The sequence below is a fragment of the Saccostrea cucullata genome, unplaced genomic scaffold (assembly GCF_032062105.1).
Source record: "Saccostrea cucullata isolate Sc308-1 unplaced genomic scaffold, CSIRO_AGI_Scuc_v1 ctg1109, whole genome shotgun sequence".
NCBI lineage: Eukaryota > Metazoa > Mollusca > Bivalvia > Ostreida > Ostreidae > Saccostrea > Saccostrea cuccullata.
This window is the reverse complement of record NW_026930649.1, coordinates 372,934-393,667: the sequence shown is the minus strand read 5'-3', so window position 1 is coordinate 393,667 and position 20,734 is coordinate 372,934. Positions and strand designations below refer to the sequence as shown.

Sequence of the window (20,734 nt, the reverse complement as noted above, 5' to 3'; positions counted from 1 at the left end):
GAGTTTTTGAAATTTAGAAATTTGAACTAGGCTAATACATTAACATTCTAAAACTCTAAATCATTTTAGAAATTTGAATTGTTAAAAGTGTCACACGGACCACATTGTATGTATACATTCAAAGAAAACGATGCAGAGTGTGACAAGACGTATTTTCGATGGATTTGCTCTACATGAATACTTTAAGATGAGCAAAACTGGTAACCAATCAATTTAACTTCCTCATTGTCCGAGTTGACCGTAAATGTGAAAAGTTTAGTCATCTGTTTTGCAGTTCTTGTTTTTTTTATCTAGAAAATAATGCTGCTATTTATTCAACAAGTGATCGTAGCATTTGGAATTATAACAATTAATGAGTATTTCTGTTTAGGTAAGTTTATTTTTCATCATTAATGCGTAAAACCAACCTATGCTTTCCTTTTTATCCTAGGACTTGGGGGTGGGTGGGTGGAGTATAAAAATGTTTCGTTTAAAACAACCTATTTTAAATTAATGAATTTTGAACATATCTTTTCTACTCACGAAATAATATATTAAATTCGCACAATCGCAGTTCTCTTAAAGAAATTATACTGTGTTCCTTTAATTCGTTCCACTTTAAATTCACCAACTGAGAGCAGGGCAAAAGAGTGGATATGAAACAGGAGACAATTTCCCTGTATGAAGGTGGCAGAGAACTTTTTTTTTTTATTGACAAACAAAACGAATAGCTGACTTTTCCTCCACATAAAGCTGCTTATAAATTGTGCATTGGAAACAATAGCATGGTCTAGTCCCTTGTTGAATTTTAAGCTTTTAGGAATAAACATGTACAGCTTCAAATGATGAATGATGCCATGGCACAAAGACAATCTTAAATTTTCATGAAAATTTAGCCTATTTTCACTATTTTGTTAGATTCGCAACTGCTTTCAGGCCCATGCTAATGCCTTTAGCTACCACATAAAATACAGATCAACACGTGTACATACCATTGAACAGATAATGACTCAACCAACTCGTTTTCAAGCTGCAATTCATCCTATGAACCCAACCTGTTTTTCTGAGGAAATCCTGAAAGAGTGATTTTAGATTTGAGTTTTGTATTTCTAGTCCATATCCCATAAACAGTAGTAGTGACACTAAAATGTCATATATCAATAAAATATACAAGGCCCCCAGTTCCCTCCAAATGCACACTTGAGATATTCCAGCAATAAATTTACCCAAAATAATATACATTCAAACGTTAGGGTTCTCTATTTTTGTCTAATTGTTGACGCCCGCGTGGCGCAGTGGTTAGAGCGTCTGCTTTAGAGTCGCGAAGAAGGAGTTGATCCTTACATCGCGGGTTCGAATTCCACTGTGGGACAAGGAGGCCGGTTCTTCGGATGAATGGAATAAACCGAGGTCCCGCTTCGCAGTAGGTGTTGGCATGAAAAAGAACCCTCACGGCTCAATGGCCGTAAGTGCCGAATATAGCACCAAATTTGCAGCTTTCTACTGGCAAGTGATAGCGTCTCCATACGAGATAGAAATTCTCGAGAGGGACGTTAAACAACATTCAATCAATCAATCTTACTAATTTTTGACCGGTACTTGATCCGAAACTATCCTCTGCCACCTTATAAAATATTATGTTTTGAAAGATTGATTTATGTTGTATGTTCTTTAACGTTCCTCTCGAGAATTTTTCACGCATATGGAGACACCACCACATGCCCGTGGAGAGCTACAAAATTTTTCTATACTTGGCACTCAGAGCCATTGAGCAATGTTCCAACACCTATTGCGACACAGGTCATCGGTTTATATGGTCTCATCCGAAGGACTGATGTTTTGAAAGAAGTTGTTCTTGAAATTCAAAATTCACATACATAATATGGGTTTTAGTCAGTATTCAAGTAAAGGAAATAAAACATAGTGCAATAGATGGAACGGAAATTGAGAGGCATTGACGTTTCTTAAAATATTTGCATATAAATGGCGAATAAAGAGTTGTGGCCTCTCACATTTTCCAAATTTATTTGAGTGCTTAGTTGTGATAATCCAAATTAAGTATATGAATGACCCAAAAAAAAAAATGTATCTGGTAAGCGGAACAGCCACTCGCAAAGAGCATACTGATCTATGAATCAGGCCAGCATCCAACATCAATCCCGATGCAAATTATCTGTTTTCCACGACACACAACGGACATATCTCCTCCAACTCCGTTGCGAGTTAAAAAGTCGAAATGTTCAGTCTTTATGATCTTCAATGACAAAATTCAAATAAATGCAAATAAAGTTCAAATAAATTCAAATAAGATCAAGGAAAAACATTGTGTAGGAGAGCATTGGAAACAAAAAAAAAAAACAAAACATTAATCAGATATAACCATATTTTGAATATGGAGTGGAGTTAGCCCGTTGACAGATTGGTATGCATGTATTTTCTGTTGAACACTATCATAAAGTGCGAACTTTATATTGAGCATCCAACAACAGCGTTTAAATGGATCAGGCCAGGTCGACAGCTCCCTAATATAAAAAAAAAAACAACAAAAAAAAAAACAAAGTCATAAGTGGTAGCAAATTGTGAAAATTGCATATTTAAATGAAGACATTTTGAAAGTTTTTCATTTTGTTGAGTTTAATGATTTGCAATCGAACCTGTTTCTGTAGGCCAATACACCATTGAGTTGAAAGTCGGTAGGGAACAATGGCAAACATTTTAATATAAAGATCCCTAACAAAATAGCTAGACTATAACTTGTGACACTAAAACTAAATGAATAACTACTTGCACTCTTGACTCTACTCTGCTAAGTACTCTTGATACCAAGTCATCAACAAGTATGGAGTCTTCAACGACATGTATAAACATTCAACTACAAGGAAGAAAAAACAAAAATAGCCTGCTGGTGTTTTAATCCAATAGTACGACTTTAATAATAGCGTTTTACATAATCAGCAAAGTTCCCTCCTACTTATAGCGACAAATAAATTGCAGAGGTTTAGTTTTACTGTTGGGAGAGATGGTGGATACCTTTAAATCCCTCAAATTCAGATTGTTAAATGCTTCATTTCCGAAAAAAAAATGTCTCTATTTTTTGGAGGACGTGCATTTCACGGTACTGTATCTCTTGTATATTTCAAAGTTTAATTTATTTTAAATGTGGCATGCAAAATCAAATTTTCCAACATAGGATTAGATATATTGCGACACTGGAGTGTACGAACAATCTTTAAAGAGTTTTTATATGGCTCTAACAAAATAGCATAACAAGAAATATAATACAAGAGGACCGCTTAAGCTTGCTCTTAAATATTCATATGTAAGCGACAAATCAGCATTATTCATTTGCAGCTCAATAATAAATATACACAAATATATACCTACAATTAACTAAATATTCTAGGCATCCCTGGTGACAAAGGACTAATTCTTGGAATATGGAATCCTGCAACGATAACCACCATCGAATTTCGACTGGATTGCTGATCTTCTTGAATGGATAGAACCTGCACAATCTACAATACGAGCATATTCTATAAATTTAGGGACGACTTCAGTAATATATTCAGGACTTCAGCAACCAACATCACTAACAGTGGACTCTCATAATGGGTATGTAATACCAAAAGTCTTTGCCTTGAAAAAAATTCATGGGTTATTTAAAATTAAACCTACACTAACTAATAACATGAGATAAGTTCAATTTTATACAAACACCTTGCTAACAATTCTTTATTTGCATAAATATAAAGGACAATATCAAAAACGGATACTAAATAAATCTTCAACGATTTTCAGAATTAAGTAAACGAAGATCTTATATCATAGCATTCAGGTTTCAACAATGAATCCTGATCAGGGAAGGGAAAACTTGTTTTGATAATCTTTTTAAAAATTTCATAAGAGATAATAAATTTTCTTTCTTTCAGATACCTGTTTTGGCTTTCTGGTAAAATACAGATATCAATAATGCGAGGAACGTTGAGTAGAAGTCGACCAGAAACTATTGTAACGTCTGCAAATCTACACAACCCAAGCTCTCTTTTTTACGACGTCACAAGCAACAGGCATACTACAATACTAAAATAAAATGCTCAAGATTTTATTTTTCATTTTAATCGAAATTATATGCACGCATTAAAGAATTTTGTATATACAATAAAAAAGTATCACTTCAAATTTCAGGACAAGTCAAAAAAGTTAGCGGAAGGGTTGTTAAAATTTGAACCATTTTCTAAATGCTAATGACTATTGATCTCATTCATTTCATATTTCACATGACGTTTGAGTTGTAACTTTGTAATTGTAGGATCTAAGATCCCAACTTTAAGACTCAGAATATATGTGTACAGTTTTTCATGTTTCAGGATATACTGGCTAGACCGATCAATAATTAAAAGCTGCACGACAAATGGATCTGATACTAAAAGCCATGTCATCACGGGGGGTGCAACACAGGCGTTTGTCTATACGGTTAGTATCATTTTAATGGCCCTGTTTCACAAAAGATAAATCTGTTTTTGCAATTTATATTGTTCTTTTAAAACTTATATATATGTTAATTTGGTTTGATGTAATTAATTATATGTTGTAAGTTTTCAAACATGTCACGGTATAGGATAGGATTAAATCTGTTTTAAAATAAATATTACTGAAATCTTTCATTAAGCTACAACTCAATAAATCGAAACAAGTGACTTGCTTAGCAGCATTAAGAACGTATTTTTTTCCCATTATAGATAATTAATACTCAGTGGATTTTAATACTTTTACAAGTGGAAAAGACTTAAAACCATCGAAAATGTTTTAGTGTATGTCTCAAATTCTTTTGTTTGTTTGTGTAAAATCTCAGTTTGTAATGACAATGTTATCATTTTTAGTTTCACGTAAGTACTTATCACAAGACGAAAGACCACCTTTAAGCAATCGCTTAATGGTAGCTTAATGATGACTTAATGGTGGCTTAAAGAAGTTAATTCCTTTAAGCCACCATTAAGCCACCATTAAGCTGCAACTTACAGGTGCTTAATGTCCAAACTTCATTGAGCTACCATTAAGCCACCATTAAGCTGAGCTTAATGGTGACTTAATGGTCAACCCTCATTAAACTTTTACGCATCTTATATAGAATCTTTGAACTAACTTTTAGTTATTTTAATATCATTTACGCAAAATCTATTCCAACTCATAATTCTGTCTCGATCATATTTTCTACGAGTTTTTTGTCAACATGCATAAACTTGATCACTGGGAACAAAGTTAGCTAATAGCCACAGGGGCTTGCTCGAGGTGTCTAATTTTTTCTTAAAATCATTTACAGTGATAATAAAACAAGACATCCTGTATCAGAACCGTTTATTATTTTTTTTAAAATAAATCATTATTACATGCGTTGTTTTTATTTTTAGTGTATATGATTTTTAAAAATAAATAATTATTACACACCGTGAGCAAGTCCTTGTGAAATATCTTAAATTTACAATACCAAAAATCAATTTGTTCTTACATGAACACAAAATATATATTACTTTTTAAAAACAAAATGGTATTTTTATTTCATGTGTTAAAAGAAACATTCCGCTACAGAATTCACAGGAATATAACTATATAATCTCATGAAAAAAAAAATCTCTGTCTTTTTTTTGGGGGGGGGGGGGGGGGGGCTACTGGTATACAAATGTTTAGTTTTCAAAGATTGACTTTTACCATGAAAAACTTTTTAATGGCTTTTACATCATGAATAATTCTAATTAATTCGTTATCTTTTTTAATAATGCAGCGGTAAGTATCTGTCAAAATCTAGTCGGTCTTCAATGATTGTTATTTCAAAATCGATTTTCAGAGGAACAGCCGATCAGACTAAACATGACATCCGACCAAATGTATACACATTGAGAAACGGGGTAAGATTAACAGATGATCAGTGTACAGTAAACCGACTGGTCAGACAATAGACCTTAATTAAGTGTCCCCCCGTCCCCGGTTAACTAACAGGAAACTATACATACACAACGTACACTGACAGATTTTAATGATCAATTATTTTTTAAAAATTTAAATTTAACGCAAGCATATAACAAAATTATGATTCATCGTAAAAAGTCAATTATTTTGATACCCATATTGATACAAAAAGAATTGAAACTGAATATGATATTCTAAAAAAAGTTTTTGGAAACGTAATTAACCAGGTAACTCTTACGCGAAGATTGTCACTAAATTGTTGACACAGAAACCGTTAATATCCGCAGTATATTAAAAATAATAGTAGAATCTGTTTTTTCCTCTTTCTTTTTCGATGATAGACTTTTGTGTTTTATCTATAATTAATTTATGTTCAATCATGATTTAATGCTTACATTTCGAAAATTTTCGAATAACAGAGCGAAGAACTCAATCACATTACATCAATCTAAAAGCCGAACTCAGTCTTGAAATATATATTAATGTGTTAAGATCCACAAATAAAATTGTTTATATTTTGATTAATAAATCAATTCAAGACTTTTGGAAATGTTCAACAAAATACTAGTAAATACCTTTACAAGTCCAAACAAATTTTGAAAAAAATAAAGGTTAAATATTTAATATTTTCCGAATATAAACAAGAGCGGCGATAGCCTAATGGATAAGGCGTTCGCCTAGAAACCCCAAGGTCAAGGGTTCGCGCCCCGACTATGGCGTTTTTTAAAAATTATTTTTGGATTTTGAATTTCGTTCTTTTTCATTATTTTTTCCAAATCAAGATATAAGCGAACTCTACATTTATAATATTGATAACAAATCACTATAAAAATAATTTTTCACCCATATAAACAATATTATCGACTGCGTAATGTGACTTAATGGTGGCTTAATGGTGGCTTAATGGTAGCTTAATGGTAGCTTAATGGAGTTTGGACATTAAGCACCTGTAAGTCTAGCTTAATGGTAGCTTAATGGTGACTTAATGGTGGTCTAAAAGTTACCATTAAGGACCTGTAAGCCACCATTAAGCTACCATTAAGCTACATTTAAGCACCCATTAAGGACTTTGAGTTGGCTTAATGGTAACTTAATGGTGGTGTAAATGTTACTTAAAGGTGCTTAATGGTGACTTAATGGTGACTTAAAGACAACCATAAAACCACCATTAAGGACCTATAAGCCACCATTAAGCCGGACTTAAAGGGTGTGTTTCATCTTGTGTATTTATCATATCTTTAGCAAAATAATCATGATAATGTTCAACCAAATCACTTTCTTCTTAAAAAAAATTGTAGGATTTCTTTGGTTGGATCAATGCAGATAAGATTTACTTTACAAGGAAGACATCACGTTTTCAAGAGACTACGCTGAATATTATACAAAACGCTTCACATGTTTCCATATTTGATTCTTCTCTACAGAAGGACAGAAGAGGCAAGTTATTTTTGATCAGTGCTAGTTTAAGAGGTATCTCAGATATATCTGTTGGCTTCTTTAGATAAAATATCTATTCATTTACATCTCTGATACAAATTCTATCGCAAAGATGGTGACTTCGTAAATAGCAAATAAATAATGTACAAACCAATTAGAGCAAAATTATAGTTTTAATGATACAACAAGTCAAATGTTTCATGTTTCAGTTATTTTAGTATAACATCATTTTTATATTTCTAATTTGATTAATCATGTTAATTAGTAATGAATAAAGATACTTATTATGCTAACAACGCATAGGCTTCCATTGAGACGACATAAAAGTCCGGGTTCTGATTTTATACATACTTTAATGTGTGTTGCGCGTGTGAGAATAGGGAGGGAGGGTGTTTATTCGTGTATGAAGGAAGGTGTGGGAGAGGGTGTGTGTGAGAGAGAGAGAAAGAGAGAGTTTTTTATTTTAATGCATTTTGATTACGCTTCCTTTACGTTTATAAATTTTCAAAGTTATATTTATTTTACATGTAGGTGGCTGTCATATACTGAATGGTGGCTGTGGGGATATTTGTGTTCCTCTAGAAACTGGCCGAAAATGTGAATGTGATATTGGGCTACAGCTACAATCAGATCTGAAAACGTGTGATAACAGTTAGTCTTTTTTCTTTCTGTCACAATAGTCAGAGATGACTCCAGTTCATAACGTGTGTATATTTAATATGTATTTATGTATTAAATGAGTAATATGGCTTTTAAGAGAACATGCAAAGGAGCAAAAATGAATGTATAGAAGTTGATCATTCAAAAAAATCCACCTCCCACGGGTTTTAAAATTCTTGTGTTCTTTAACATTGGAAAAAAATATGCTAGACTAGATTGTTCAAAACATAATCCCGGATGTGGCGCGGAAATTTTACATTGAAATATAGAGATAAAAAAACTTAAAAATCTTGTTGTCAAGAACCACTTGGTCAGAGTGGAAGCAACGTTTGGTAGTGTATATTCTACATTCTACATTGTTCAAATCACCTGGGAGTAAGGTGGGGTCACAATAGGTATTACAATTGGGGAAATCTTATAAAGAACAGCAGGACTTAATTTCTCGGTTGAACTTTGTGGCCCATGGGTCTCTTTTTTTCCACATGACTTATTTCATCACTACCTCCCTAAAAATTTTTCCCTTTCCCCACTATTCATACAAGATGTGGGTTCTTGTGACAATTAAATTCTTTAGTTTATGTCATATCTTGATGAGAAATAAGCTGTCCAGTCTTATACCTATAAAATATAGGTATGACCTATCTTGTTTTTATTTATGCTAATAGCTCTCTGTAGAAAATTTATGATTAATGTTTTTTTTATTAGGTGCTTATTCCACAAATTTCCTTCTTGTTTCCGATTATTCCCACGGTCGAATCCTTCAGGTTGATATAAACACAGGAAACATAATCAAACTACCAATAGTTGTAAATACTCCTCCCGGAATGACATTTGATAAATTGAGAATGAAACTCATCTATTCCGCTCTCTCCTCAAAAACTATAATGTCGACCACACTTCATGGAAAGAACACATCCTTGGTGTATGCAACAGGTATTCAAAAATTTGTGTTGAATACAATATGCTCGCACTTATTCATAAGTCAATATTATAAGTATCATTTTTTTAAATTCATATATTTTCTAAATTACTCTACTTTTTGGTCGACGCTGAGTTAAATTTTTCATCCAAATGTCTAGGATTCGCTCATGCAGAACGTTTGACCATCGATTATTCCACGGGAAACATTTACTATACTGCAGAAGGTTCTACTCCCAGTCAAAGTTATATTGGAGTTGTACACAGAGCTGCTTTACTTCATAGGACTTTGTTTTCAAACCTGCATAGTCCAAGGGATATCGTGGTTTATCCGTCAAAAGGGTTCGATATTTCTGCATTATAAATCCAAATACTCTTCTAAAAAAATAACCAGTTAAGACAATGTCTAAATTTTTTGGAAACAAATAAAAGAAGGTTAAATAAATGATTTACTCTGCAGTCTTCGTTACGTTTTACCTTTTAGCTTTTTGTACTGGACAGAATTTGGCAATAGACCAAAAATTGGTAGATCATATATGGATGGAACGTCAAAAGAGAATATAACAACAACAGATATTGGATGGCCAATCGGTCTCGTTATAGATTTTATTTGTATGTACAAATATATAGTCAGGAGAAATTCTCAATATCATCCAAAGCTTATAGTTTTCAACGGAGCATATACACTTTCTTTCTTATTTTGTAGCCAACAGAATATACTGGACAGATGGCCTTAAAAATCGTATAGAGTACTCAGATTTAAATGGTTTAAACAGACACGTATTAACAACTGATAATGACGCACATCTAATGAGTGTTGTGATTGATGGACAATTCTTATATTACACTGCCTGGAATAGACAGTAAATTAAATCTTTATTCTTTCTGCATAAATAAAAGAATCGTTTGATTTAAAACTGATTTATCTTTAATTCAAACAATTAGCTTTAGCACTAAAATTGTACATATTTGAATTGACAATGAAAATGAGCTTACCAAAAGTTTCATTTATTTTAAGAAATATCCTTTATATTTAGTATCCTGAAGTTATAATCATGATGAATGTTTTCTTTACAAAACAGGCGTATAACAAAGATAAATAAAGCTACAGTCACATTTATGAAAAATCACCCAGAGCTTGGTTGACTTGATAGTTTGGATATATTTACAGGTGATTCAGTGGATGGTAAGTTAGGATTTTAAAATATTCTTCAAAAACGTTTCATCTGTCAAAGGTTTTCTAAGGCAGTCATATGATAGACCTTATACTTCTTTTAGTTAATAGAATTTGTTCAAAGAATAACGGAGGATGCAGTACTTTCTGCTTTCCAACACCAACTGGAAGAACATGTGGATGTCAGGATAACGTTAATTTAGAAGCAGACCAAAAAACATGCCATGGAGGTTTTCAATTTTCCTTATTTCTCCTATCCAATAAATTATTTTTTATATTTATATATTAGATAATTATGCCCAGTTTAAATGTTTGTATTAGTTTTGATTAAAACTTCATTCACAGTATCTCGCTGTGACACCTCCCTACAGAATGTAAATTTCCCTGACTGTCTTCCATATTCCTGGCAAACTTGTCCAGTTGCGTGCAAATCTGGATATAAGCTTGTTTCCATTACATCTGTTACTTGTGATCAATCCGGACAATGAACTCCATCCCCAAATCCTTTCTGCATGGGTATACCCTAACAAAAATTTACTGTAGTTAACTATAGTTTTCTATAATAACTGCAGTAAATATTTTGACACTGATTTACTATGATATTTTAATCTAGAATTTATCTAAAGACTAAGAGCCTTATATATTTTTTTTAAATTACATAGCATTGATATAATAATTTGCAAAAATATTTAAATAAACAAGAATTACTTCTTTTCAGTAGTAGAAATTCATTGATAGTAAAATATATATATATATATATATATATATATATATATATATATATATATATATATATATATATATATATATATAAGCACAAATTACAACATCTCTTATACTAATATAACTGCCCTAAGTGAAGGAATATTAATAAAGAAAGCACAGAGAAATTCATTTTTACAAGGATACCCACTTCCGCCCCAGCCCGGGGTTGAACTCTCGACCTACGGAATCTGTCTCCTTGATGTACAGGAACAGCGCGTTAGACCACTCGGCTATCTAGGCAAGTTAAAAAACTTGCTTTTGCTGCCGATGGAATTCTCACAATGAGATGAGACATAGTATGACACATCTGTTTCAAATTTGGATATTTAACTTGAAAGGCGTTAATGGTAATCTAACAACCTAGCCCTATTATAAACGTGATGACTTTAACTTTTCAATCTTCAGCTTCCCTTATTTATACAACAATATACCTTCACCTGCATACGGAGTTTACATCTCGCAGTAGATTCGATACACAAGAGCATGATCTACGTATGTTCAATTTTTAAAACAAGGTGAATTATTGACAAATAAGTTGATGAAACAAGAATATCAGCAGTCTCGTTGAAAGTCATCACTTTGTAAGTTCTATGGTCGATACAATGACATTGATAATATCTCTCAATTATCAGAATTAATCGTTTGAATTTGAATATTACAAAACATAAGTGAGTTCATGTTCATGATTTTTTTTGCATAGCTTCTGGATGTTCAAAGGCGATACGAAATGGTCAACTTATAAACTGTCAGTCAAATATCCAAGAAACATGTCAATATAGATGTTTTAGCCCTTTGGAAATCAATCCATCTGTTCCAAATATCACATGTAAAGAAAATGGAACATGGAGTGATGATACAAATAACCTATGTGGTGAGTGGTTAGATTGATAATTTTCATAATTTTTCTTCTGTAGAAAAAATATTAATATTTATGTGATTTCTAGTTCATTTATGTCCCTCAACTATCCGAAACGGAAAACTGGACGAAAGCTGTAAACGAAATATTGGGAACAAATGCTCTTACTATTGTGACATCAACTACAGACCCTCTTTGTCTTCTTCTTCAAATATTGTCTGCACATCGGGCTCTATCTGGAACGAGAACACTGATGGATTATGCAAGCGTAGGCCATATTTTCTGAGGTTTTTTTGTTCAAAGAATTATTGTTTAAATAATTACTTATGCTATAAATATGAAATGCTTAGAAAGGTGCCTCTGTAACCTCTGTAACTGTGAGATGGTTATCTTATAAAAATATGTTTAAAATCATACAGTTCATTCGAAGCCTGCAAGAGAATAAAAGTGCATGCAAAGATTCGATCTTGCTATATATAATGCAAGGTCTATATTTTTGTTTTTTCTTCTACAGCTTCTGGTTGTTCAAAGTCGATACAAAATGGCAAACGCATAAGTTGTCAGGCAATTATACGAGAAACATGTCGTTATGAATGCAGTACACTATTCGAAGTGAATCCTTTAGCTCAGAATGTTACGTGTAATGAAAATGGAGAATGGAGTCATGATGTTAAAGATCTATGTTGTGAGTTTATTTTATCATTTATTTCAGACAATTGGTCATGTTGTTTTTTCTTCCTCAGAAGTGATATTTTTGGAACTTTTTTTTAGTTCGAGCATGTCCTTCGATAATCCGGAACGGAAAACTGGATAAAGGTTGTCAACGAAAAATTGGGAACATCTGCTCCTTCTCTTGTGACATTTACTATAGTTCTTCCCTTCAATCTTCACGAATTGTGTGCACATCGAATGGAACCTGGAATGAAAACACTAACGAATTATGCAAGCGTAAGATTTGACAACAGTTCATTGTTTGGCGCATATTCTCAATAATATTACTTCAAACCTATAATTTCATGTAAAATTATCGAAAATTTTTTCCACAGATAGTACATATTTTGTAAATAGACAACCGATAAAAACTTAGATTGTATCGTGCTTTATGAAGGTTTATCGAAAACTTCATCAAGTCCACTAGTATTCAGAATATTTTTTGTACTCAGGCATTATCTTGGAAACTGATTAAATGTACAATAAAGGAGTTGTTCTAAAACAATGTGAACTCTACAAAAGAATCAATGATCTTTTATTTATATTTTTTAGCTTCTAGCTTCTATATATATATATATATATATATATATATATATATATATATATATATATATATATATATATATATATATATATATATATATGTTTTCCTTTACATAACACTACTGAAGGCAAGCGTTTTTATCACTGTGTAAATACAGTTTTGGGGTCAAGAGGTCATAGATGTGCGTTTGGATAAACGTTCCACGTAATTTCTCTGTGACGTCATAAAGGGTCGACGCGCGTTTAGTACATTACATACATGCCGTTGGGTTTGAAAAATTAACGCATTTCACACGTTAAAAGTAACAATCAGACAAATATAAAGTATGAATAAGTCACAAATGTAAATATAAGTAATAAGGTATCATTTTTTGAGTTTTATTGAGATGTAAAACGGGTTGACACATGATCAAATCTTCCATAAAGCTGGATTTGATCACATGACCAACCAGTTTTACATCTCAATAAAACTCAAAAAATGATACCTTATTTCTTAATTGAAAGATTTTATTATATTCGTTTATCATTAATTTAAGACTGTTCTTAAATGTGATAAATATTATCTTTCGTTTATCTTTTTTCTCGTTTATTTTTTTTAATCTATTTTGAATGTCAAAAATATTAATACATGTATCTTTTCAGTAAGGCTATGTTCATCAATTATCCCTCATGGAAAATTAGCACCAAATTGCGAGAGAAAAAAAGGAGACCGTTGTTCATACATTTGTGACAGTAATTACCAATCATCCATTTCTTCCACAAGTATTGTTTGTACATCAGCCAGCACCTGGAATGAAAATATCAATACAATATGCAAAAGTGAGAAAAAATGATTTGATTACTAAATTGTTAACATCAACTGGATAACGTTTTCAAATATATTTTCATGTACCCGTAATGGAAGATTTGGGGGTATACAGTGTTCGATCTGTTCGTCTGTTTTTGTCAACATATTTGACCTTCTGACTTTGCAGTTTAACTTGACTTTTCAAAATATAACCAAACTTTAAACTTGGCATTAACCTTTGAACTGATATTGCTAGGGCTTTCATACTTAACCTGCATTTCCATGAGTTCAAGTATTTTTGCTCACTTAACCGTGACCGTTTGAAAAATTTAACCTTTGCCATTAAATGGTGCTTTGGCTTTCATGTTTTACATGTGTATTTCTTTTTACAAAACCCTTCCTTGGATACCAACATTTTGTAACCTTTGACTTTGACTTCGGAGTTTTACCTATTTTTGATAAACAAGAACCTTGGCCATATCTTTTTAAATGTTGGTACTAGGATTTTCGTATTTCACGAAGTGTATTTCTTGTTACAAGACCGTACCAATATTTAATATTTGATCTCTTGACACTGAAGTTTAATATTACATTAAAAAAAACTTCAACCTTGGCCATAAACTGCCATACTGGGGCATCATGTTTCACACATCCTGTGTTCAATTTCAATATAATTTACATGTATCTTAAGCAAATATTAGTATTTAAGTTATTAAAAATAATAAAATTATAAAAGCCAAACTTTCTGTACCCATTTTTACTACAGGAATAACGTGCCCGCTTCAAATACCAGATGGTTATGTATCCTCGCGATGTAATGGACATATCGGAGAAATATGTGAGGTTGGTTGCCGAAAGGAATCCAATGCTACCTCTGTACAGTTGATATGTACATCACTTGGAACCTGGAACAAAGATATAAACAACATATGTACACAATTTACTCGTATGTATATTTATATAAAAAAAAAACCTAGAAGAAAAAGTAATTTTTATGAGGTGTTTATATCGTTTGAAAACATTGTTTTGCATTAAAAATAAGAAACAGTTAATTTATTAATTTATGGATAAATGTTGAGACAAGTTTTTAGATTTGTATTTTTTTCACCTTCTTTAGATTTAATTGTTATCTTATGTTTTTTCATAGAAATATCTCGTGTCGCATAAAGATTTTTTATTAATGACTTAAAAATGAATGGATACCTAGCAAAACAAAAATTGTTTCTTCTATTGAATTTAATTTTAGTTTTCTTTTACAGGGAACATTTCCTCACACCACGTAACTGGAGACAGCTTTGAGTCATATGTCTTTATTGGAACATTGACTGCAGGCCTTCTTGTTATTGCTATTGTTGTTACAGTTTGTTTCTTAAAGAAAAGATATTCCAATGGGTATCAAGACGCTCAAGCACAAGATGGAACACAAGAAATGTTTCTTAATCCTTTGTATAACCTAAAATAGAAAGGCAACGTTTTTGAATCAAAGTAGGGCAAAAACATCTGAAAAGATTGCAAGAGATTGCAAGAGTAACAATAATGAAGTAATCAGAAGAATTACTTTACAGTATAGGAATGAATATGTGGGAAATATAAACTTTTTTCCGAGGCGGTGAAGAAATGAAATCATAAGTACTCTTAAAATAATCATGCATTTTCTACGTAAAATGTTGATTAAAGGATCCAACAATTATAATTTTTCATTTTAAGATTTCTCCCACTCATTTTTTTCTATTCTATTTATTGATGAAATAAAGTTTCAGAATTAAAAACATTGTTGTTTTACTCTTTGTTTACCATTTTCCTAATCCAGATGTTTCGTTTGAAATTATATAATTATATAAAAGACACGGACATATATACCGACACCGTTCTTTATTTTTTTTTATCACATACTTAGTAATAAATACAGAATGTTGCATATGCGATATGCCTGACGTCACAATAACTGTATCAGCCCTGATATAGGTTATCAGCACTGCAGGGCTGTAACGGATCAATATCACATCCCTTGTAAATTAAACCACAAAAACAGTACTTGTGATCAGATACAATTTTTTTGGTGGGTTCATTTTCTATTAATTCTAACTTTTTGAAATAAGAATAATCTAATTTACAAATAATAGATTATTTTAAAATACGGATGGAGTGCACTGAAATACATGTAGAAGTAGCAACAAAGCCAAACCGTATGAGACAATAGACCATGTACATGTATGTAAGACGTCCATGCATGATTATTTATTTATTTTCTTCTCAACTTAATGTGTGCTGTATTTTATTACTAGGTATAAAATAAACATAATAATACATACCGTTTTCCACATCACATCCTGTATCAGCCCTCGACCAATATCTCCCCTCGGGCCTTCGGCCCTATGGCTGATATTGGTGTCTTGGGCTGATACAGAGTGTGATATGGAAAAGGGTATGTATTATTTTCTACTGAGTATATGCCCTTAAAGGTCAAGTATAATATTTTTGTGAAAATTCATAATTATTCATTATTATCATCCTCTGGAGCCACATGAATGACATTCTGTGGTCTGTTTAATTTTTTGTCACCAATTTCCACCACTAATTGTTGTTTAAACTTACCTGTGTGACAAGTGGATCATTTATATTGTAAATCGCTTATAAATCTCTTTTGTTGCGTGAGTCATAAAAGACAACGTGAAAAATGAATTGCATATCATAATTACCGCTTTGGAACATTCTTGAGATGTTGCCATGTGCTCTTGTAAATGCACCAATAAATCGAAACAAGACATGAGTATATATTTATTTCCCAAGAGCCTGAAAATGAGGCTATTAGGAATATTTGATTTTAAAATAGATGGGTTTGAGTCCAATAAACAAACAACGCTATAAACATGAGCGACATTTTACATAGACAAGTTTAGGCCGTAGGCGCTTGGTTTCAGGATGGTGTATTTTGTGTATTGTGTGTTTTTCTAGATGTGTCTGAATACCCTAATCAAAATAAGAATAAAAATCGCTGAAATTAACACATTTCAAAATATATTTACTGTATATAAAAAGAGTAAAGGAGCGTCACTCTCGATCTTGAAAATCTATATCTACATTTTTCCTACCGGTGTCGGGTGAGATCTAGCTTCAAAAATGATTGAAGGACTATTCCCTATCAACTGTTGACCTACATATCCAGTGAACCGAAACGTCCTCGATTCTTGCACCTGTTTATCGAGAGCAACGGAAGTGCCGATTTTTAACGATGAAAAATTTTGTGGCGTATCTAAGTATCGAGGGCGTTTTGGGTTTACTGCATGGTTTATATGGCAAGTTCAAATCGGCAGGAGTTTAAAAGGCTTTATTCAATGATATTTGAAGCTAGATCTCACCCTACATTGGTAGGAAAAATGTTAATATATATGAAAATTAAGTGTGAACCGAGGTACTCCTTGATTTTCAATATACAGTAAATATGATATTTTTAAAATATGCTTATTTCAGCGAATTTTTAATTTTTATTTTTTTATGAGGGTATTCAGACACACCTAGAAAAACACGTAATACACAAAATAAACCATCCTGAAACCAAGCGCCTATGGTTTAGGCCACAGTTTAATCAAATGTAAAATGTCTCACGAACTTCTTAGTTTTACTGTTTGGAGGGAAATGTTTTATGGATTTTTGTTGCAGTACCACACAAGATTGTTTCCTGTATATTGCCCCCTCCCTCCTATTCGAAATTTAACCAAGCAAGTATACATGAATTCATTGTCTGTCATACGAATATATCGATATTTGATATTTTCCGTTTTTTGTCAACTTTTACAGATTGTCCCTTTAGGTTACATGTACTAGAGTAATAAAAAAAACAAATAATTTTTATAAACCTTTTAGGAACAATCTATGAAACTGTAAGGCATTTTAGAGGGATATCATACAGAATTGGTGATTTCATTCCTTGTTAGGATATATGAAGTATTCTGTCTAAGAAAATAATTCAGAATGCTCTCAATTTCTTCCAGTTGACGTTTTTCTAGAAAATATTTATATTAAATAGCTTCCATTATATATTTATTTAAACAGAAAAACTTCAGTGTTCATGCACGCAAGTGATTGTTTCTCAATTTTACTTTTCACAATTTTTGTTTTTCTGCAGCACTTATTTTCTTTTGTGCCGGCCTCTTGACACAGTTACAAAAAGAACATATGAAATTGTAATTACTTAAGATTGTATTGTTTCCCAATATTTATTCTCAACTAAATTAGGGTGAAGTAATTCATATCAAAATATTTTTAATGAAAGTGCCTTATGACATGAGATTTTATGCATAGCAGGCCTGTAGGAAGCATTTTCCGTTTGACACAACAAAGAAATGTTATTTCGTGAAAGAAGGGGGGGGGGAGATAAAAATTCCTTGTTACACCTTAAAATTTAAAAGTTTCTAGACATACTTATATTTACCACATGTGCTTGGGGACGGGGAAATGCATACCCTCTGATTCTGAGACTTAAACAGGACTTTCTGTTTTTTAGCAGAGGGTATGAATTTCTTTAAAAAAGGGTACTTAAAGCTAAAGTTTTGGATTTTTCAGTTGTAATATTTTGTGAATATGTCATAGAAAAATATTTCAATTTCAACAAGTCAAAGAACCTTCGGGGTACGGATCACCGGAAGGGGGTCCCTCTCCAAGCACGTGTGATAGTTACATCATAGGATTCCCACGGATGATATAGTCAACAATGAGGTAATTTCTTTTCGGTTATCGAGGTTAAATATATTCTTATTGTGTCTAAAAAGTATGAATAACAGATAATTTCCTTTTTGCATTTAATTTTTTTTTAATAGAAGCAAGTATTGATATGTAAAAAATAATTTGAAAGTAAGTATACCAAGTAGATTTTAATAGTATGCTTGTGAGCTCCTGGCTAGCAATAATTTAGAAAGAAGGCGAAAATACAGAAACAAGTACATGAGAAGGGTAAGCAAATCATCTGCTTGTCCAACATTTTATCTATGATTCATACAATTTATTTAAAGCAATATGAGCTGCAGTTTCGAAAATTTTATTTTGCAGTTAAAATGTGTTATTATGACAAAGAACTATATGCGGTATATTGCATATATTTGCCCCCACAAAAGTCAAATTTTGAAAACTTCCTGAAATGTGCTGAATTCAATAAATTGTTTGAGAAATATAAATTAACAGAAAATATTATAGTGTCAAAGCAGTGTATTCACAATTTTTGTTTTTATGACGTCACAAACTAGTCCGATTTTTTATCCTTTTTCAGAAAGAGGACAAAATGGACAAAATTTCAGCAATTTTAGCTTTTAAATTTATAGAGCGCAAGTTTGTTCAGAAACAATATTGACATATTTCATTGATATTATCATTCTACACATTATATCAAAATATTGATCCTGAACACACATGCGCTCGGTTACTTTTACTCAAAATATCGACGAAATATGTCTATTTTTCTGTAAAATTCATAAAAATCTGAAATTTATGTCATGTTTGTGACGTCATTACGTACATATGGCGTCATTACTTATGAAAATATTCAGTACTTTGAAGTCAGCATATACTCCCCTGTTTAAGAACTTAATTAAATATATCTCCATCAAAGTTTGATTTGGGGGGCAAATATTGGTTGTTACCGAATAAAGTTCTTTGTATCTAACTTTAAACCTTTATGATCAATAACACTGAAATAAAGCAGAAGAAAGACTTTCTATATACAATAAAATATACAGTTTTATATAAGAAATATTATTCTACAGGACGACAATAATGTTATTTTGATTCAATCGAAGCTAATGAATAGTTTTTCCATCGCAAATATTAACAACAGAAGTTTATTAACGTTATTTTTTCTGTCATTGAAATAGTTATATACAATTTTGCAAGAAAAAATTCCGACACCAATGTTGCAGCTCATATTGCTTTAATGATTAACAGCTTGAATTTTGTAATACATCTATTAAATAGAAATAATTTTTAAAAGTCGCAATTATAAAAAGTTACTTCGATTTATAAACTATTGATATAAATTTTACTTTCATGGTTTAGATATCCACAGCTAAATAGGCTTAAGTAAATAGAAATTGTATTCCATGAAGAATTTTCAGTCTTGGGTCCCGTTGTCATAACAGATATAAAGAGTATATGCTTAAATTATATAATGTTGTTTTCAGTCTTTTTTTACTCTCACAGGAAACCTATCAGGAGTTAATCATGAAGCGTTGAAAGTAAATATTTTCATAAATTATAAGTAGTACATTAAAGGATACGTCTCAGATTTGAAGGGTTAAGTGCTTGTTCATGGCCAGGAAGTAAAAGTTTTGAAAATAAACCAGGCAATGAGTTTATGTCCAATACCTTTACGAGGAAGAAAAAAAATTCATATTAATTTTTCTAAAGCATTGAAAGAGAATATTCAAATCGGAGTACGATTGAATAATTTTACCTGCCTCACTTGGTTATATATTACGTTCCTGCATCTATCATATTTATTTAACAATTTTATAACCATGTGTCTCTGTGTATAAAATAAAATAACTTTTTATAAACAGAAACTCTTCTTTTACTGATAAAAAGAAAGAACGTTTGAATGTTACTTAACCAAACTACTATATGCATACACCTTCCGGTTCAGACAAGTAGGTCAAACTTCAAAATCAATGGCACGAGGTAAAAAATCATAGTCTGTGGAAAGGTCTTGCAACATGTATTAAGAACAATGGGCCAGGAAAACTAAAACTTACACGTGTATGGGAACATCAATTTTCTTGGGTAGTGTAGATTGTAAATAAAAAGTATTGTTTAAATCAACCCCGAGGATAGGGCGGCGCCACAATTGAAAATCCAAGTTTTACAATCCAATATATAGGAAAAATCTTTTTCTCGAGACCCACTGGGACAAAAAATATGAGACTTTTGTGGAAGCATTTTGGGGTAGTGGTGA

The 20,734-nt window shown here is 31.9% G+C and overlaps 1 protein-coding gene and 1 pseudogene across 1 annotated transcript in view; both read left to right on the top strand.

The window, feature by feature from the left end:
- The first annotated feature begins 285 nt into the window (after positions 1–285).
- Positions 286–20,734, top strand: part of LOC134229449 (low-density lipoprotein receptor-related protein 2-like) — a 99,575-nt gene continuing 79,126 nt past the window's right edge. Inside the window, exon 1 of the mRNA XM_062711200.1 lies at positions 286–370. Within this exon, the coding sequence (XP_062567184.1) occupies positions 301–370 (70 nt within the window). The 5' untranslated portion in view covers positions 286–300. The remainder of the gene's footprint in view (positions 371–20,734) is intronic.
- LOC134229442 (low-density lipoprotein receptor-related protein 4-like) lies at positions 7,916–10,647 on the top strand (annotated as a pseudogene).